This window comes from Muntiacus reevesi, chromosome 2 (assembly GCF_963930625.1).
Source record: "Muntiacus reevesi chromosome 2, mMunRee1.1, whole genome shotgun sequence".
NCBI classification, from domain to species: domain Eukaryota; kingdom Metazoa; phylum Chordata; class Mammalia; order Artiodactyla; family Cervidae; genus Muntiacus; species Muntiacus reevesi.
Window position 1 is genome coordinate 25,703,091 of NC_089250.1, and position 22,164 is coordinate 25,725,254.

General features: G+C 38.8%; 1 protein-coding gene across 1 annotated transcript in view; it reads left to right on the forward strand.

The window, feature by feature from the left end:
* Positions 1-22,164, forward strand: part of GPR158 (G protein-coupled receptor 158) — a 294,774-nt gene that overhangs the window by 247,351 nt on the left and 25,259 nt on the right. The window contains exon 6 of the mRNA XM_065919570.1: positions 14,616-14,725. Coding sequence (XP_065775642.1) covers positions 14,616-14,725 — 110 coding nt within the window. The remainder of the gene's footprint in view (positions 1-14,615; positions 14,726-22,164) is intronic.

Consider the following 22,164-nt stretch of genomic DNA (forward strand, 5'->3'; position numbering starts at 1 on the left):
GTTGTCACAAAGTCATGTCTAATTCTTAGCGACGCTATGGACTGCAGCACGCCAGGCTCCTCTGTCCTCCACTACCACCCAGAGTTTGCTCAAATACATACATTGAGTCCGTGATGCGATCCAACTGTTTCATCTTCTGTCACCCCCTTTCCCTCCCGCCCTTAATATTTTCCAGCATCAGGGCCTTTTCTAAGGAGTCAGTTCTTCATATCAGGTCACCAGAGTATTGGAGCTTCAGCATCAGTCCTTCCAGTGAATATTCAGGGTTGATTTCCTGTAGGATTAACAGGTTTGAGGAGAGGTTAATCAGGCGGTACTGGGGTTCCGAGCAGTGAGCCTGCGCAACCACACGATTCCACAAGGGGGTGCACAGCATCATTCCTGCCCGTTCTCTGAATCTCTGCTCAGATGTCTCTCTTCGAGCTACCTTTCCTGACCATCTTACCAAAACCCTCTCCTTCCATTATTTTCTATCACTGACCCTAGTTTGTTTTCCTTCACGATCATTTAAAATCATTTGTCTATTTATCAGTGCTTATGTGTGTATGGTCTCTCTCCCTCTCTAACCGCAATTTGCAGGAGAGCCGAATCCTGTTTTGTCAGTATATCCCCAGCAATGCACTCAGCACTTAAGTCTGCCTGGCAGACAGTAGGTGGGGAAGGAATGTTCGTTGAATGAATCTATAGAGCCTGGAGGAAAACCATCCAGAAATGGCTGTGGACTCAGGTGTAGCCCCTGTCTTATAGAGAGATGAACATTCCACACTCAGGCGGGCTTAAACCTGTGGGAGGTCAGTTTGGAGAGGATGCCTGACATGACCTCATCGATCGTCCTAATATTCTGTGACTGAGACTGAGGAAATCTTAGTTTTCATTTTAGTGTTGAGAGAATAGGACCTGACTGTAAAAGGAGCTGTCCAACCTGCCTGGCACACACAGAGCAGAGCCAGTCTAAACGGTAAGACCAGGCGCTGTGTTTCCTTCCATCTCATCTTCGGACCCTGCCCTCCACGTACCGGGTTCTCCCAACAGCTGCAAGCTATTGTCTTCCCTGCACTAAGTACCCGGGACCCGTCCCTGAGTTCTGGAAAGCTTCAGTCTCCATAGTTAATCTGCTGACACCACCCGCCACCAGGAGCTGCTGTATCACACACCCTTTGCCCTGGAAGGTTTCCAGCTCTGATTAATGCTTCTTGCAGTGAGACAGTCAAACCCAGGGAGAGTCCCAGAGAGGGAATGCCTGAGTCTAAGAGTATTTTCAGCTTCCCCTAAGACAGAAAGGTAGGCTTATATAATCTCAGAACAGTCATGGTTTTCAAAACTAACTTCAGAACAGATTCAAGTTGGTATAGCCAATGTGTTTCCACAGTTAACTGCCCTACCCAGGACCCTAGGCAGGGGAGACTGCTACCATGTATTAAGCACCTACCATGGGTCAGACACTCTATGTATTAATAGATTGTCCCATATACATTGAACCAGGGTTAAGTGTGGGATGCAGCCAAAGCTCTGAGTGATGCTCACATTTAGAACCACGTTTGTAAAGTTTCCCTGGTATGAGTCTTGTGACTGAGGGTTAGAGTGGGACCACTGGCAGCCTGGTAGTTCTCCAAACACTGAACATAAGCTGGCTTGTTTCCCTGCCCCCAGAAGGCAATGATTTCCCTTACTGTTGGCAGACTTCCAATGTTGGAAGACTAACCTGCAAAATTTAGTACAACATGCAGGACTTCCCTGATGGTCCAGGGTTAAGAACTCGCCTGCCAGTGCAGGGGACATGGGTTCAATCCCTGGTCCGGGAAGATGTCACATGCCACAGAGCAACTACTGAAGCCTGCAGGCCCTAGAGCACGTGCCCTGCAACAAGAGAAGCTACAGCAACGAGAAGCCTGTGCACCACAACTAGAGAGAAACCCCTGCTCGCCACAGCCAGAGAAAAACCTGCACACAGCAACAAAGACCCATCACAGCCAAAAATTAATAAATAAAATTTTAAAATAATAAAGGATTTATAGAGATATTTACAGAATAACAAAATAGTGAAAATTGTTCAGAAATTAAAACATAGCAATTTATTATAGGAATCAAGAGGAAAAGAAAATTTGGTAGGAAAAAAAAGGGTAACTCATTAGTTCTATAGATATATCCCATATGGCTTTGTAGTTTCATGAATTGACTAGAAATGGATCAAAAATTTGACTTGGAACTTGCTAACAGCTAACACAAAGTGGGAAACACAGTTATACAATTAGGAGTTTCTCTGAGATAAGAAAGCAAACAGATCATATAGTGAGTCCCAAAGATTCTCATGAAGATCTCTATTGTTGTTTTATATTCCACTGACAAAGGCAATAACGAATTTCTTAGAGGTATTTCTGAAACAGTCATCAATTAAGGCTAAGAGCATGACAGCTAAAATGCATTTCAGCAATGTCTGTAAGGCCCCAGCCAATGTACAAAATGTACAAAACTATGAGTGTATAGGGCTCTGTTCAGAGCCTTATTTCAGACACTTAAGAGCTTCCTACTTTAAGACAGTTTCATAAGGTAAGGCAGCACAAGTGATCTCAGAAACCCTTCTCACTCCTGTAATTCATCGTCAGCTTTAGGGAAATGTCCGAAAAACACTCAAGTGAGCGTTTTCAACTAGATTCTGTTAATATTGTTACTTCCCAACTGGGAGGCCAGAGCTTGGCATGGCTCTGACATGTAACAGATACCCTGCTTTTAAGTGAAAGTGAAAGTCATTCAGTCGTGTCCAACTCTTTGTGACCCCATGGACTGTAGCCCACCAGGCTCCTCCGTCCATGGGGATTCTCCAGGGGAAAGAATACTGGAGTGGTCGCCGTTTCCTTCTCCAGAGGATCTTCCTGACACAGGGCTCGAACCCATGTCTCCTGCACTGCAGGCAGATTCTTTACTGTCTGAGCCACCAGAGAAGCTCTGAAAACCTAGCAGAGTCCTGTTTTCAAGGAAGTTATATGGTTGCTTTTTCATAAAGAGATGTCCCAACAGAGGTACAACCTCCTTATTTCTGAAACCCTATGAAGATAAGGCCAACTCTCATCTAATTCTCCTTGGCTTTAGTAATGAGATGTGGGAGTTGGAGGGAAATGAATGATTAGAAAAGAGATCTGGCTTTAGTTTTGTCTTGATGGAAATCGAATCAGTTTAATTCATACAAAGACCTATAAATTTCAAAAGGCTAATACACAATTTACCACTTATATACAAATTTGAAAACTCACAAAATAAAGTTATATATTATTGATGGATGCACATAAAGGGAACAAAACTAAAAAAACATGTCCTGGGTGTATATACATCAAATTCACTTTAGTGCTTGTCTCTGGAGAAGGTAGGAGACAGTGGGACTGTGGAGTGGAATTAAGAAGCTTCCACTTGATATGGGTAAAGTCAAGTTATTTAAAGTCCCAAGGCAAAACTATACATGGTTATTACTAATTTGTGTGGTGTGCAAATGCCAAAGTATTTTATTATTGTCAATTTCTGTATTTTTAAAAACTATTCACAAGATTAAAAGATAAAATTGTATTAAAGAATGCTGTCAAGAGCTGAGCTGAGCTGGAGAGAGCTGAACTACCAGGTGTCAGAATAACTGATTAAGGTAAGAAGCCAAAAATGAAAGTAACAGTCAAGCCTTTAGTCACTTAACTGCAGTAGTGTTAGCAAGAGGCTAACCCAGAGGAAATGCTGGCTTCTGCACAGTGGCATTTTCTCCCATGGAGAAACTGTTTCAGATAATAAAAGAAGAGGGAACATTTCCCAAGATAATAAAAGAAAAAGGAATACATTGATACCAAAACCTGACTAGGATATTTTAAGTATGTATAAAAGCAACTTTCATGAATGTATATCCAAAAATTCCCTAACAAAATATTAACAAATCAGATAGCTAAAAGTGATAATTCTTTGTGGCCAACTGGTATTTATCTCAAAAATTCAAAGTTGGGTTAATATGTTTTAAAAATATCAAATACTATAATTCACCACACTAATAGGATAAAGGAGAAAATTGATATATCTTCCCAAATTATGTAGAAAAAAATCTGACAAAATTCAATACCTATGTATAATAATAAAAAGTCTCAGAGGAAAAATAGAAGAGCCCTTTCTCAGTATGATAAAGTGCACCTGTCTAAAACCATACTTAATAGTGAAATACATGCTTTTTCCTTAAGATCAGGAACAGCACATAGATATTTGTTCAAGCTAATACCATTCAACCTCATACTGCAAGTCCTAGCTAGTTGTAGTGAGGCAAGATAATGAAAAGAAAAGGGTACAAGCTGAAAAGGAAAAAGCAAGCAGCAATATGTGTTAATTCATCAACAACATACTTATTTACAATAGACAATCTGAAGAAATGTACAAAACTATAATGAATAAGCGAATTTGACAAAGTTATAGGATACAAAGTCAACATACAAAAATCAATTTTCTTATAGATAGTATGAAACAACTTAAAAAATGAAAAAATTTTAATTATAGTTACTGTAGCATCGAAAAGCACTAACCATCTAGAAAGATGCAAGATATCTACACTGAAAAGCTACATAATATTAGTAAAAATAAAGAAAACCTAATAAATGTAGGAACATATAATGTTCAGGAATTAAATAGTGTTGACTTTCTTCTATGTGGTCTGTAGAAACATTGCAATTATAAACAAAACTCCAACAGGCTTTTCTTGTTGAAATTAGCAAGTTGATTCTAAATTTTATATAGATAAGCGAAGGATCTAGACTAACCAAACCAATATGTAGGAAGAGCAAAGCTGGAGGGGTTATACTCTCAGATTTCAAGAGTTACTGTAAGGCTCTGTAGTGACACAGTACAGTGTTAATTGGACTAAGGACAGGTAAATAGATCAATCAGACAAAATGAAGTAGCCAGAGAGAGATCCACTCATAGAAGGTCAATTGATTTTTTTTACAAAGGCGTCAAGGTAATTCAACATGGAAAATTAAGTCTTTTCAACAAATGGTGCCAAAACAACTGGATAAATATGTCAGGGACAATGGGGAGAAGGACCAGGAAAAGCCATACAAATCACTGATAATGAGAGAAAAAGTAGATACTTTGGAATTCGTTAGAGTTAAAAAGTTTTGCTCATCAAAGGGCATCTTTGAGAAGCCTTGGGTTTCAGGGAGGGAAGCGTGGCTGGCTGCACTGGAGGAGGTTGCCATGGCTACTCAAGCATTGCCTTCACTTATAATATGTTATTATACTAGCTCACACTAGTATAAAGGAAAAGAATAAAGGAAAAGTATAAAGAAAGTTTACTAACACAAGATGATGCCAAGAAATTGTCATGAAACACATTAACACCTCAATAGCTGTGTTGTGAAGGTTGAAATGGGGTTAAAGGGAATATAGGAATCTTATCAGTTGGCCTGGTGACTGCACCAGTGAAGAGCCACTGTTAAAACATTCTTCAGAAAAATGGTATGGATGAACCTATTTGCAAGGCAGGAGTAGAGTGGACTTGTGGACACAGTGAGGGAAGGAGAGGGTGGGATGAACTGAGAGAGTAGCATTGACATGTATACACTACCATGCGTCAAGTCAGTAGCTAGAGGGAAGCTGCTGTATATAGCTCAGGGAGCTTAGCTTGTTGCTCTGTGATGACCTAGAGGGATGGGATGGGGGTGAGGGGAGAGGCTCAAGAGGGAGGGGATATATGTATCCCTGTAGCTGATTCACACTGTTGTACAACAGAAACTAACAAAACACTGTAAAGCAATTATACTCCAATTCAAATATATATAACTCTTCTCTTCCTTCTTCTTGTTGCTGTTTAGTCGCTTAGTCATGTCCAACTCTTTTTCAACTCCATGGACTGTAGCCCATCAGGCTTCCTCTGTTCATGGTATTTCCTGGGCAAGAATACTAGAGTGGGTTGCCATTTCCTTCTCCAGGGAATCTTCCCAACCCAGGGATAAAACCCATGTCTCCTACATTGGCAGGTGGATTCCCTAACACTGAGCCACCAAGGAAGCCCTCTTTCCTTCTGAAAGTGAAAGTTGCTCAGTCATGTCCAACTCTTTGTGACCTCATGGATTATATAGTCCATGGAATTCTCCAGGCCAGAATACTGGAGTGGGTAGCCCTTCCTTTCTCCAGAAGATCTTCCCACCCCTGGAATCGAACCCAGGTCTCCCGCATTGCAGGCAGATTCTCTATCAGCTGAGCCACAAGGGAAGCCCAAGAATACTGGAGTGGGTAGCCTATCCTTTCTCCAGCGGATCTTCCCAACCCAGGAATCTAACTGGGGTCTACTGCCCATCAAAACTTCCTTATCCTATACCTCTGCTTTCTAGAACTTATTCTGTCCTAAGTACTTTCAGTTAGTAGTCATCACTCTAATCCTTTCAGATAAATTTCATTAAGAATTTTTTAAAGATGATTCTAATAGGCACTGTGACAACCAGGAAGAAAAATATTTTAAAATTACCTTTTTATTAAGTGCCTTTAAAATTGAACTGTTGTGACTTCTGACAGTCCAGTGGTTAGGACTCTGCACTTCCACTGCAGGGGGCACAGGTCTGATTCCTGATCAGGGAACTAAGATCCCACATGCCGCTTGGTGCAGCCAAAAGTTTAAAGAAAAAATTGAACTATTTATGACACTTCCTAGTTGTACTTGCCTTATGAGAATATAGTGGCACATCTTATTCCCTGACTCTTACCAAAGGTTATTCCAAGAGCTCCTCCTTTCTCTGTGACTTGGACATGTTATCATGCTTCTCAATTTATCTTAGTGCATTTAGTTTGTTAAACCTTCTGAACTTGGAGCTGATGATTTCTAGATGAAAACCACTTCCATTCATTCATTCCATTGGCATAAATTGAACATACTGTCCAGTGGAGAAGAGATCTAGTGTACAAATGATATTGCAATGCCATGTAATATGTTCCTTAATAAAGGAAAAAAGACTGAGCACAGAGAAGAGATGGTATTGCAAGAGAGAACCAATAAAGAATGATGGGAACACAGAAGAAGGGGCTTTGTAAACCATTTTGAGCAATGTAAACTTTACTTAAATGTAAAACAGGAAGCCAAGAGTGGTTTCTAGGCAAGGGTAAGATTTTATCAAATTTGTATTTTGGCTGGGAAACCTGTGGCAAAATACACCATAAAACTTATGTTCACCAAGATAGAGATGTCCTTAAGGTAGCAAGCAAGTAGTATTCCTCGAAATGGCTTTATTTCCATGGCCTTGAGCCTGTGGTATATGGTCCAAGACAGCTTTTCCAGGTGATACCCACCTTCCTCATGGGCCATGTAGATTTCCCCTCATCTGAGAAAGGCAGAAGAGTAGAGGAGGCCAAGATATTGTGAAGTTAGAGTGTGTGCATGTGCAGACTATATTGAATAGCAAGACATGACAAAAGAAGGTTCTGTGCATGGGAAAGATTTTCAAGTTCAGTTCTTGTAGAGATGAGGGTGGAGGGGAGCAGGAAATTGCAAGAATTTCAAAAGGAGAAGACTCCTGTCTACATATAGAAAAATAATTATCTGAAGAACATTGACTTCGAACTACTTCTGTTGGAGAGGAGTTAATAACTTGATTTTTACCAATAGGAAAATGCGACCTTTGGATACCAAACAGGTTTTCATTAAAAAGAAACATGAAAATGTTGACAATTTAGAATAATTCTACTTTCAGTGTATTTCAACTTCATCATCTTGGGCAAGTCACTGAACCTTCTGAGTATCTCAGAACTAGGTAATTGAGTTTGCAATAGACAGTAACAGTTCCATGTAGAGATTGATTTTTATTATCAACAGTGATTACATGTTAAGCAGAGCACTACAGAACAGGAAATTGAATAGGAGGAGGATGAAAAATATATTGAGAAATCCATTTATTAATGCTTACTGACATTCTTGAAGAGCTTTTATGGTAACCCACAGTTAAACTTAGATCTTTATTTTCAGCCCTTTATTTGGAACTGAGTAATAGGAATGTGTCCTCTCCCGAAGGAGCGAAGCAGTGAATGACTCAGACTGAACCAGGCTGCCAGAACAGTTCCCTCATCACAGCAATTTGATGTTTATGTTAATTTGCCATCAAGAGAGCATTTATAAAGACCAGGTAGAATCACCTAATGCTTATTTTAAATAAGAGGAAAAAGGGTTTTGCATCAGTCCTGAGGGAATAAGTGTAGGAGAAATAATTACACCACTCTAGTTGATCAGTGCTTTCACAAACATTTTTTCCCCATCCTGGGGGGCAGGGAGGGGAGAGGTTATAAACTCAGCTTCCCAGATGAGGGAGGAGATAGTCAGAATGAGCTGCTCAAGGTCATGCAGTTAGTAAGTGGCAGAGAAGTCCCTTATGTCTCCAAATACTGAAGTCTTTGCCTGCATTCCTTGGCTTCTCAAGAAATCCAGGCTTCTTTCTGCTCAGGGCATTGCGGGTGGGTCCTGGCCCTGCCTACTTCCCCATGGAGGGAGGAATGACTGTGGCTGTAGCTTGAATCATTACTTTTCTAGACGTTTAGCGTGGTTTATAGAGCCTATTGTTTTCTGTGTTCTGCACACTTTCTTCAACAAATTGGGAAGAGTCTTCAGACTCTGAACAGAGAGATGGTTTTTCTGAGTGAATGGTGGATGCAAGAGTCTCAGGGGGAAAGGATGACCCACAAAGCTCAGGTAAACAGATGGCCAAGGGCCAGGGGCCGCCTGAGACCAGGAAATGGCTCGGTGAACAAGCATCTTGTGTATTCTCTTCTGGGCAGTTTAAAAACAAAAAAGCTTTTGCTTTTAATTACCTTATTAGATATTGTGAATCTTAATCAGTTTTTATCCTTTCTTCTCAAAATGCTATACTTCTACTCTCTGTGAGTTCTGTTGCACCTTTTGTCTCTTTACCGAGGTCCGGGATTCTTACGATCCTCCAATTTCTCTGAGGTCATTTTTCTGTATCTTGCTGCCTCCATATTATGTCAGTTCATAGATATCACATGCGGTACCTTTTCCATTTCACTCTTGGATCCCTAGTACTTAGAGACAACTCTCCAGGAACTTCTCTGGTGATCCAGTGGTTAAGACTTTGCCTTCCAAAGCAAGGAGTGGGAGTTTGGTCCCTGGTCAGGGAATTAAGAACCCACGTGCTCCTCAGCCAAAAACAGAACATAAACAACAGAAGCAATATTATAATAAAATACAATAAAGACTTTAAAAATGGTCCACTTCCAAAAAAAATGTTGGAAAAAGAAACAACCCTCCAGACCCCATTAAGAGTCAGGCATTTATAACTATTACATGAATTTTTTAATTTGTTTATTACAAAGTAATACATTCTCATTATAAAAAAGTCAGCTAGTACCAAAAGATATGTTAAAAAGGAAAAATCCCTTCTCTCCTTCCCTACCCCCTCAATCCTCAAGCCATCCACCCCAGAGATAAATAGTCTTAATAGTCCATTGAGTGAGCAGCCAGACATTTCTTTTTTACATATATACAAACAGAATCATATCTTGATACTCTTATGCAACTTTCTTTTCATTTACAGTTTCTCTTAAAGATGTTTCTGCTAGCAACAGAGTCAGATCCATTTATTATTCTGAAGTTCATGGTTTTGCATTTTGTATGGCTATAACATGAATTATAGGTTTAAGGCATCCCCTCTGGATGGGAGAATGTTTTCATTGTTTTTCTATTGCACAGGATGCTTTATTGAATATTCCTGGATATACATCTTTGCTTATTTTGTATGCACGTATATGTGGAACATTTTTCTAAAAGTAGAATTCTTAGTGCATTTTATTAAGTCTTAGAGACTTTCTTCACCCTCCCTGGAAGGATAAGGATAAAACTGATGTTTCTTCATTTATCTGTGGTTTATTCAGTGCTTCTATTAATAGTATAGGAGCTTTCATGATTTTCATTAAGCTTCTGAGGAAACACGTCGACAGAACTTAAGGAATTTGTGTCCTTAAGTTCTGTGTCATATGTCCCAGGTCAAATGTCCAGTTAGTGGTGGAGCCCAGACTGCCACTTAGGGAGGTTCAGTTCAGTCCCTGTCGTGTCCGACTCTTTGCAACCCCACAGACTGCAGCACACCAGGCCTCCCTGTCCATCACCAACTCCTGGAGTTTACTCAAACTCGTGTCCATTGAGTCGGTGATGCCATCCAACCATCTCATCCTCTGTTGTCCCCTTCTCCTCCTACCTTCAATCTTTCCCAGCATCAGGGTCAATTCAAATGAATCAATTCTTCGCATCAGTTGGCCAAAGTACTGGCTTCAACATCAGTCCTTCAGTTTCAACATCAGTCCTTCCAATGAATATTCAAGACTGATTTCCTTTAGGATGGATTGGGTTGTATCTCCTTCCAGTCTAAGGGACTCTCAAGAGTCTTCTCCAACACCACAGTTCAAAAGCATCAATTCTTTGACTCTCAACTTTCTTTATAGTCCAACTCTCCCATCCATACATGACTACTGGAAAAACCATAGCCTTGACTAGACAGATGTATGTTGGCAAAGTAATGTCTCTGCTTTTTAAAATGCTGTCTAGATTGGTCATAACTTTTCTTCCAAGGAGCAAGCGTCTTTTAATTTCATGGTTGCAGTCACCATCTGCAGTGATTTTGGAGTCCAAAAAAATAAAGTCTGTGACTGTTTTCATTGTTTCCCCATCTATTTGCCATGAAGTGATGGGACCAGATGCCATGATTTTAATTTTCTGAATGTTGAGGTTTAAACCAACTTTTTTACTCTCCTCTTTCACTTTCATCAAGAGGCTTTTTAGTTCTTCACTTTCTGCCATAAGGGTGGTGTCATCTGCATATCTGAGGTTATTGATATTTCTCCCAGCAATCTTGATTCCAGTTTATTCTTCATCCAGCCTGGCACTTCACATGATGTACTCTGCATATAAGATAAATAAGCAGAGTGACAATATGCACCCTTGATGTCTTCCTTTCCCGATTTGGAACCAGTCTGTTGTTCGATGTCCAGTTCTGACTGTTGCTTCTTGACCTGCATACAGATTTCTCAGGAGGCAGGTAAAGTGTTCTGGTATTCCCTTCTCTTGAAGAATTTTCCACAGTTTGTTGTGATCCACACAGTCAAAGGCTTTGGCGTAGGCAATAAAGCTGAAGTAGGTGTTTCTGTTAAACTGAAGGTATAAAAGTTTAAAACAAAAATAGTCATTTGTTTCCATTACATTTGTTAAGATGTGATATTTCTGCAAAGTGCCTTTTCTTGTGGCATGTTGGGGAGACCCAGTAGGGAGGCTCCGTTGTGCTTTCTAGGCACATCCACTCTGTGCTCTTCTGTCTACCTTGCCACGCTTTTCCTGGGGAGCTAAGCATCACTTTTCTGAACGTTGCATCCTGGGAGGTCTAACCTGTGAATGGATGGAGATGAGAGGAGCTGATGGACGAGGGGTGGTGATGGACTAGAACGCTTCAGGGCTGACTGATGTAGAGAGAGTTCCTGCACAGTTAGGGCATGACCAAAATTTTTAAAATTTGTTTGTTTTGTTTAGTAGAAGCCTATGGGTCTCAGTGTTAGACCTTGACAAGGAGTGTGAATGAAAATCTTTCTCTGTTATCTTTGGGTCTTCAGATCTTACTGTGGTTTACAGAATGACGCAAGTGGTATTTTATTTTAAAGATGCTTGTTAGTTCTAGTGAGTAGAAAAATAACAGATTGGGGAATCTTGTCATCTTTGTCTTTAGTTTTTAGAGCTGTCACCCTTTCATTTCCTTCTATTTCTTTGGGAGTATTACATTGGAAATTTTAGAGGGGCTATGGCATATCTCATCTACTGTTATAATAACCCCCAAGTGTTACTTGTGTATATTATAAAATTTTTAAGTTACATATTTTATATTTTTAATCTGTTATCCCTTTTTTGTTGTTTTGGAATAGTAGGAGCCAAGTGCAGAGTGGTAAGTTTTAGACCATGGTTGTATAAAGACATAGTCACAACCATAGATCCCTTCATGTATGTAGTAGTTTTATTAAGTATTTTTTATTTTTTGTAGTTTGAATCCAACTTTAGATAATTAAATATTTACAGAACATACATCTTCACCCTAAATATTTCCTGTGTATGGAACCATATGTCTTGCCAAATATAGGAAAAATAATTTACAACACATTCAACGACTTTGAGTCTACTTATTTTTAAAGCGAATCATGCATAAAAGTGTTTTAATACATACAGGCATGCTTAAATGATACATTTCCAGCCTTCAAGTTCAAAATATAGCAAACCTGGATAGATTAAGTACTAGGTTTTAGCACTAGATATTTCCAAGTGTGACTTTTGTGGACTGGTCTCCATCAGGATAAGATAGGTGTCATTTTTTGCTTTTTCAATAATGATTGTTGGGAGCACAGTAAACTTGAGAGGGATGAGTGGGCCTGGAAAAATATTTGACTAGCAAGACTTTCCCATGTATGAAGCTGAAGGAAATTGTATGGGGTTGGCCAAAAAGTTTCTTCAGGTTTTTCCTAAAATGTTATGGAAAACCCAAATGAACTTTTTGGCTAAACAGATGGCACAGGGGTAAAGAATCTGCCTGCCAATGCAGGAGACACAAGAGATTCAGGTTCAGCCCCTGGGTTGGAAATATTCTCTGGAGAAGAAAATGGCAACTCACTCCAATGTTCTTGCCTGGGAAATCCCAGAGACGGAGCCTGGCAGGCTACAGTCCACGGGGTCACAAAGAGTCGGACAGGACTGAGCACGCAGGCACACCACAATAGATGTTTAGAGAAAGTCCTTAAAGCCTCAGAAGTCCTTCAGATCCTTATTAAATGGCAGCTTCATCAATACAGGTCTCACCACCAGCATCTGTCATTCGCTTTCTTTTTTAGTAAATGAAACTGTTTACACACATCTACTAACAGAAACCCCAATGTAACACCTTCTTCACCTATAAAAGTGGTTTAATTCACAGCCAGTTTCACTGACCTGGAGCAAGTAACACTTGACAAGTCAATTATGGAAGTAGAATTGCTGTGTCTGACACTACTAGGAAACTTGCTCAGATCCTTAAAATATCAGGTGTGAAACAGGAGCGGCACACCTTTCAGCGTCAGAGCTTTGGACAGAGCACTGGACTGTACTGGCCACTGAGTGGGTCTCTCTTTTAAGCATTATTCTTCCAGAGAAGCACCCAGCCTTGTACCCACTGAACAAACACAGCAGAGATCAATTTTCTGTCTCTGATGTTGTATCTATATTTGCAAAAGAAAATAATTTTAAAGGATTCTTCTATTTTGTACATATTTTAAAAATGTATATTCTTTTCTCTGTGCTTCTCTTTTATTCCTAAATTTGTTGTGTTCAGTATCCAAAAAGTATAAGCATTCAAGTTGACTTTAAAACTAGTTAAAAAAAAATCATGTTTGATCAAATGGGTGGATAACTGTGCAGATTTATTTGAAACGGGGGGACTGCTCCGAAGTTTATCACAATGCCTAGCGCATCCCACCACTTTAATCAGCTGATTGACTTTTGTAAGCCTCTGAAGAAACTTTGGGGACTTCGCTGGTGGTCTGGTGGCTTAGAGTCCGCACTCCCAGTGCAGGGGGTCCAGGTTTGATCCTTGGTCAGGGAACTAGATCCCACACGCCACAACTAAAAGAGTTCTCATGCCACAACTAAGACCCAGTGCAGCCAAATAAACAAATAGACTATTTTTTTAAAAAGGAAGAAACTTGCAGTATTGAAGAACCAGTTCCTTAAAATGCCCATAGGGGTACACCCCGCTTAGACCTTAACACAGAAGGCTTCCTCTCAACAAAATTGGGGGAAACAAACCTCTAGGCAGAGCATCGTGAGTTCCCGAGAGGCAATATTAAAGGTAAAAGGAAATTGGTGGTTCGGGGGTGACACTTTCTCTCTTGCTGGCCCTAAATGTGTCTCTTTTTCTCTCACCCCGCCCTCCTCCACCTCTGCCAACAATTTATGATCTGTGCTCATTCACCCAACAGTTGTACGTGTTCTTTGGTCCTTAGACAAAAGCGGCTCGCTTCTATCCTGCTTCACACACTTCAAATAAAATATCTTTATATCTAGCGGTAGCTGCTAGTACTGGAAAGAAAAATGGGAAACGTTCTTGAAAATATGCCTTAGGTAGTTCTTCCAGTAGCGAGATTTTTTTTTGGTTTTCTATTTTTGGTAGATTGATGGGGGGATGGGGTGCAGTACAGATAATCTTCTCAGGGATATTTCACATGGGGGAGGAAGATATTACCGAAAGTGTGGATACAGGAAAAAGCAAGGCTGCAGGTGAGAAAGGCAGGCAGTGAAAGTGCAACTGGCTGTCCCATCTGGGGAATTAGACAGTTAAGCTTGGACATAACAGAAATTTAGAGACAATTGCTAGAAATGCCTCAAAGTTAGAATTAAATACTTTAAATTTGATTTGAAAGTCATAAGGAGACTTTTTGATTTGAACAATGAATGATCAAAATCATAGTTTAGTGTTTTACTCACATGAATATGTGCTCATGTCAAAATACACATGTATTAAACTTCAGATTTTGAAATACTGATTTTAGTCTGTGGGTCATCAGCTGATCCTGAAGGTCTCTTTCTCTCTCTTCTCATCCCACAGGTTGTTATTTTGTACTTTGAGCCAAGCACATTTCGCTGTATTCTTCTAAGATGGGTCCGCCTTCTTGGTTTTGCTACTGTTTATGGAACTGTCACTCTCAAGCTTCACAGGTATATTTTATTAGTTTTCATTCTCATGGGAGGATCAAAGTGTTTGGCTTAGCATATAATTGCAAGCTCAGTCAGCCACTTAAATGGTTAAATTTCAGGAATTTAGGTAGTAAAATGATATATGTTTTTCATTTTCAAGGCAATATCTTTAGGATTCTCTAGGAAAACCTTTAATACAATTGAATTTGAGCAACATGCTTTAGTAGAATGTGCCATTGGTTATGGAAAGGTTGATTCTGAATAAAAAATAAGTTTAGAATGAATGTGAAATAGTATTTACTAATTAAGAACAAGAAGAAAGACAATGTAGCTGAAATAATCAAGCCCAGAGCTGCCAAAGAATCCTATATGGTAGAATTCAGCAATATGCTTACCCGACAAAAAGCTGCTGTCCTTCATTCCCAAGTTCCATGCCCCAGGGCAATCCTGCTGATATTCCTTGGGTGAATTTCCAAAAAATGGTGTTCTTGGTTTCCTTCCTTATCCAATATTCTCCAGTGATTATCAGCCTTATAAATTGGAGAACACGGTGAATTCCCTTATAATTTAGTTTCAAAATCACCTACTTTTAAAAATGAAGGGACTTCCCTGGCAGTCCAGACTTTGCCTTCCAATGCAGAGGGGATACAGGTTTGATCCCTGGTTGAGGAGTTAAGATCCCAAGTGCTTTATGACCAAAAAACCAAGACATAAAACAGAAGCAATATTATAACAAATTCAATAAAGATGTTAAGAATGGTCCATATAAAAAAAAATCTTTAAAAATCTTTTCAGTGAATATGTTAAATATTAGGAAGAAAGAGGCAATAAAATAAATTACCAGTCCACAAAGAGTAGGGATAGCTGGAAATGATTCCAGGGCTTTCCCTTGCTTCCACTTTTCAATTGTTAGTGGTGCCAAAGAACATAGGAGGTAAAATAGAAATTTCTGCTGCAGGATAACACTGTAGTTCAGTAGAAGAAACCCTTTACGCTGATCAGGTTTAAATATCACAGTAGGCCATTCATATGTTCATGCTAGTTTGATCATAAGTATTCTCAACAAATGTATCTTGATATTGCCCTAGTGACAGTTTATCTTAGATGACATAAATATGTCTTTAAATATTTGTCTTCAAATGCCACCCATTCAACATTTATTAAAATGTGGTCATTGCATAGTCTCTATTATGCAAGGTAAGGTAAAGTCACTCAGTTGTGTCCGACACTTTTCGACCCCATAGCCTGTAGCCTAACAGGCTCCTCTGTCCATGGGATTTTCCAGGCAAGAGTACTGAAGTGGGTTGCCATTTCCTCCTCCAGGGGATCTTCCCGACCCAGGGATCGAACCTGGGTCTTCAGCATTGCAGACAGACACTTGACTGTCTGAGCCACCAGGAAGCCCTATTATGCAAGAATCCCACTTAAAATCGGAGTGTAATTGCTTTACAAGTTGAGTTAGTTTCTACTGTACATCAGCGTGAATCAGCTGTAGGTATACATATGTCCTCCTGTCACTCTTGAGCCCCGCTCCCACCTCCCCTCCGCCACCCCTCCCCTCTAAGATCGTCACAGAGCCCCGAGCTGAGCTCCCTGTGCTATCCTGTAGCTTCTCACTAGTAGTGGGTTCATGCCGGTGCTGCTCTCCCAATTCATCCCACTCCATTTCTCCTATTATTTTTTGTACTTTGATAACTAGGAATACTCCAGGTTATCTTTTTGGAACAAATGTAAATATCCTTAACTCAAGATTCCTTGCTTACGTATGTCATATAGTAACTTCAGGAGGTCCAGTTTAAATCTCAGTTTAGCATGTAGGAAATTATAGTCCTGTATTTCCTACAAAAAGAAAGGATTAGATGAGTCTCTTGGAGGAGGAAATGGCAACCCACTCCAGTATTCTCGCCTGGAGAATCCAATGGACTGAGGAGCCAGGCAGGCTCCAGTCCCCGGGGGCGCAAGAGTCGGACAAGACTTAGCGACTAAACCACCACCAGATGAGTCTCTAATGTTCTTCCTGATGCTGACTTTATTATTTCCACATCACAGCACACTTTGCTCTCGTGTCCGTTTCAATCTCTGTTCCTTGTATGATAACTGTTTTTCAACCAGTGCTCACTAAAGGAAATTGACAGCCTGTTGACACTGACAGCCTATCATGGACAGTAAGACTTCTGGAATTCACAAAAGAATAGATGGCCTCTTGAGACTTGACAATGACCTCTCTTGCTGTGAGTCTTAGGAGTCCTCTGTTATATGCTACAGTTTGCTTATGTAATTATTCTTTTGATTTTTAACTAACTAACTTCTCCTTGAACTGAGGGTCTTACATGGATCCCCAGCTCTTAGCACAATGACAGACACATGGCAGGTGCTTAATGTTTAGTAGTTGATAAGTGAATGAATGAAAATGTCAGCTGCAGAATTGGAAGCAGCTGCCCACAGTTCCCTCCACACCTAACACATTCCTATTCCCCTGACTTGTTCCATGTCCTCAAGTGTCTGAAACACGTGACAGCGTGGTCTGCAAAAGGCTGATTGTGGAACAAAAACACAGCGTTATTGGGTTGGCCAAAAAGTTCATTCTAGTTTTTCCATAAGATATTACGAAACATTTTGCCAATCCAGTAAATAACGGAATCATAAAGCAAGAAAATTCCTTCCATTCAGGTTCTATTTCTATCCTTCTGATTATTTCCAGGAGTAAAATTAGTTTGGAAATAATAGGTCTTTAACACCTGCCCAGCAGTTGCTAATTTTTCTTTACAACAAAGAGCAGGTCAAACTTCAGGCTTCGAGTGTCCCATTGCAATATGATCTAGATGAAATCTGTTCCCTTTATTTCACTGTATTCATTTTCATCATTACATTCTATGTGTGGATTATCTAGCAGTTCTTCCTTCAGAGTGGCAATGTAAAATTTTCTTTAAAATATTTTAAATGAAGAAATTTAAAAAAATATTAGCTGGTACACAGATACAGGCAGGAATCTTGAGAGTGGTATGCAAATGACTGGTACTTGGTAAACTAGATCACTTCATCCTTCTTTTGTTTATTTTAAAGACTATAATTCAAACTGTTTTCTATCTGTGTGTCTCTAGAAGGCATTGCAGTGAAGGATTACCTACTGAAGGCTTAAATCAAGTATAAACTATTTCTAATTTAATGAGCTGAATTAGTCTTATCCTGTCTGAACCATATGGGTTTATATTATATTGTTTTTTCCATATTGTTTAAATGGAACTGATTCCAATATTGTTTAAGGCTGTAAACTGAAGAATCAGCATCCCAGAGGAATGACAGCAACCCGAGGGAAGTGACTGACTGAGCCAGCTTTCTGTCCCCCATCCTTAGTGCTGCATCTTGCCCATGTTATGTGTATTCACACACTTGTTACGTGAATGAATGGGCGGATGGGTTATAATGAATGGAGCTTCAGGGATGTCTCTTATAGGCAAGCAACACATGGTCCTCAAGAAAGGGCTTCAAAGATTTTAAATTAATAGTAACATGATCGAGAGCAAAGACACAAATCTTTACAAATCCAAATTTGAATTTCAGTTCTACCATTATTTATACAGCCAAGAATAAATGACTTTAACATCTGAGAATCACTTCTCACCCCACCTGTAGAGTTGTTGCACATCTTAAACATGATAGATATATGTAAATATGTCATGTAGGGTGTTTGGGTTAAAAACCACAGACACCGACTATAGCTAAATTAAGCAAAACGGGAATTCATCGGAATGATATGGGGAGGGCCACAGACTGAATAGAAAGCTGAGGATCCAGGTTTGGGCAGACCCGACCCAAGGTGGCTTGAGGCCTGAGCTAAGGGATAACATCCCTTGAACGCCATATTCTCATTTTCATAAGAACTTCATTTTTTATTTCAAATTTTTGAAAAGTAAATCTCACCTTTCTAAGGTGAAAATTCCAAGGCAATTATCAGTACTGATAAATAAAATGATTATTCTAGTTCCTTGAGAATAGGATAAACAGAAAAGACCCGAGTTCTTGTTTTATTTCAGCCATTTCCTTCAGGGCTTAGTAAAATTGTTGAACATTTTTTTTTTCTGTATCCTGATCTCTCACTGATCAGTTGTAGTGTTTACAGAATTCCAGTAGCTCTGAAAACTTGAAGAAAATATGAAAAAGGCATAGAATCTCATCTGTCACTAGAAATGATACTATTATCCTGGAACTTAAGGGTCTCATCACGTTTATTACATTTCCCACCTTTTGCTTTAGGGGTCTCTCCCCACATTTGAGAGTCATGCAGACAAAGACTACCATGCCAATGCAAAGGAAAGTCACAAGTCTTTTATTTCTTAACAGTGCAATATAGAAGTGGAACAAGTTAGAGGAGGGAGGTGAAAGTGGTCCACTCCTTCAGGGAGGAGTTGTTTTATCACTGGCATTGTTTAGAATCACCGGCATGAGGTGGTGATAAAAAGCAGAACAGCTTTGACTTATTATTATTGCCTAAAAGTCTATACAGAAATTGTTACCTGTGCCCTGGAGAGACAGTCCCACCACCCCTCCTCACTGGCAGGCTGTTCACGCAATGCACTTTATTTGAACTTGAAACTGTTTCTCTTCAGAAAAAGAAAGGAGAAAGGGACAGATTTTATCTGGCTCAGTAGGAATCATAAGGAAACAGAGCTGAAGTAGACAAAAATGAGAAGGTTCATTTATGAAAAGGAGTTTCCTTCAGTAACTGTAGTTTTGTTTGACTTAGTACGTTAATGATGTAGGACAGATCTAAAAGAACCTCTCACAGAATACTTGCTAAGCTAGGTTTGCTGGTTGGTTGGTTTTAGGAAACCTAGAAAGGCAATATCTCTAGGCTCAGGAAAGCCAAGTATATTTTCAAGACTATTTTAAATGAAAGGGAATGGAGAGAGATTAAGAAGCTTAATGCCAGAAGAACATTTTCCTATTCCCTACAGTATGGTTTCTGAAAACAAATTGCCTTTTCCTTTTTCTCAGGCTAATCAAGAAAAAACAAAACTTTTTTTGTTTGCAGTATATTTTAAATGAACATTTAAGCAAGCTGCAAGAAGACCTTCTTCTGGCTCTGACATGGAGATTTTCATTTCATGCATTATTCAGGACTACCCATTCTGGATCAGTGCAATTCATAGCAGTTTTCTCTACTGTGCTTGTTAGCACCAAATATTTACCCTTTGTGGGAAAGGATAGATAGATAGCTACTTTTGTTTCCTATTAAACATTTTTACTGAAGTGTAGTTGATTTAGAATATTGTTTTCATTTCTGCTGTACTGGAAAGTGATTCAGTTATACATCTATGCATTCTTTTTTATATTCTTTTCCATTATGGTTTATCACAGGGTGTTGACTTATAGTTCTCTGTGCTATATAGTAGGACCTTGTTGTTTTATCCATTCCATATTTATAGCTTATATATGTAAGTTCCCAACCTCCCACTCCATCCCTTCCCCTAGTAAATTTTGAAAGGTGGCTGGAAGATATTTATATTTATTTATTTTAGGTATTCTTACAAGGAAACATAAAATATAAAAAGATACTTTAAATTTTTTAAAGCGCAAAAGGAAAAAAATCTTTTTATACATTCCCCCAGTGACTGATGATGTTGAGTTTATATTTAGGTGTTTATTGGCCATTTATTTATCTCTTTAGAAATATGTCCATTTTTAAATTGGGTTTTTTGCATTTTGGTGGTGTATGAGTTTTTATAAATTCTAGATCTGAGGCCCTTATCAGATAAATTATTTGAAAATATTTTCTCCAAATCTGTGGCTTTTATTTTTTTACTTTCTTGATAGTGTGCTTTGGTGCATGAATTTTTTTTTTCATTTCTATGAAGCTCAGTTTATCTATTTTTTCTTTTATACATATGCCTTGGTATGATTTTAAGAAACCATTGCCTAATCTCAGATCAGAAAGATCTATACTTCTGGTCCCTTCTAAGCATTTTATAGTCTTAGTTCTTACATTTGAGTCTTTGATTCACTTGGAATTAATTTTTGTATATTATGCGAGATAGAGGTCTAAATTCATTCTTTTGCACTAGGATATGTACTTATCCTTAGGACCATTTGTTAAAAAGATTTCTTTTCTTTTTTTTTGGTGGCACTGAGCAGCTTGTGGGGTCTAGCTCAATCCAGGGATTGAACCCAGGATCATGGCAGTAAAAACACCAAGTCCTAACCTCTGGACAGCCAGGGAGCTCCCTTTTTTATATTTTTGTTTTTAAAGATTATTTTTTTCCGTATTGAATGATATTGGCACTGTTGTCAAAAAATCAATTGACTGGAGACGTAGAGGTTTATTTCTGGATGATCAGTTTTATTCTGTTGTTCTATATGTCTATCATTATGCTTGTATCACACTGTTTAGTTAAATTGACTTGAACTTGTAGATCAGTTTAGGGAATATTGCCATTTTAGCAGTATTAGATCTTCCAGCCCATGAACACACTTTCCATTTCTTTAGATCTTTTAAAATTTCTTTCAATGATGTTATATAGATTACATCTTTTACCTTCTTGGTTAAATTTACTCCTAGGTGTTTTTTGATGCTTATAGTAAATGAAACTCTTCAGTCAATTTCATTTTCAAGTTGCTCATTGCTAATACATAAGAATAAAACTGATTTTTAAATGTTGAACTTACATCTTACAACTTTGCTGAATTTGGTGTTTAGCTCAGATTATGTGTGTGTGTGTTCTTTAGAGTTTTCTATATATAAGATTGTGTCATCTACTAATAGATACAGCTTTACTTCTCCCATTCCAATATGGATTCATTTTATTTCTTTTTTTCTTGACAAATTACTCATACTAGAACTTCTGGTACAATGATGAATAGAAGTGGTGAAAACAGACATTCTTGCCTTTTTCCTAAGAGCAGAAGAAATAATCTGCAGATTCCTTCTAGCTCTATCAAATATTTGACTTGTAACGGTCATATAACTCTTTCTTCTCCCTTTATTTTTTCATTATTCTCCCTTATCCTGTCTACTTAAAATCAGGTCAAAAGAAAGGAAGGTTACTATGAGATATGAGAGCTAAAGCAGGTAATTGGAATTGATAAAATAACCTATGTTGGAGAAGCTGAGTTATGGGTTTCCTTCTTATAATAACAATAACTTAAAATAGTCACCACAGTCTTACTGAAATTCATGTCTCATAAATGTTAAAATCTGTTTTTGCCTATGTGATACTGATCCTTTTAAATATATCCAGTGATTAAAAAGTAGTGTTATGTTACTTCTGAAAATGAAGCTTGAGAAGTTGATGAAAAGCTTGAGAAACATGAGGGCTTATGACCACTTAAAGCAAACTGAGTAGTGACTTCAGCCTTTTCTGTGTTGTTTACTATCAAGGCTCTTCTGCCAAGAATTGAGTGGCTTTGTATTTATAAAAGAAAATAATCACCTCTTGTCTTTCAGCAGAAGCATTTATTTTCTG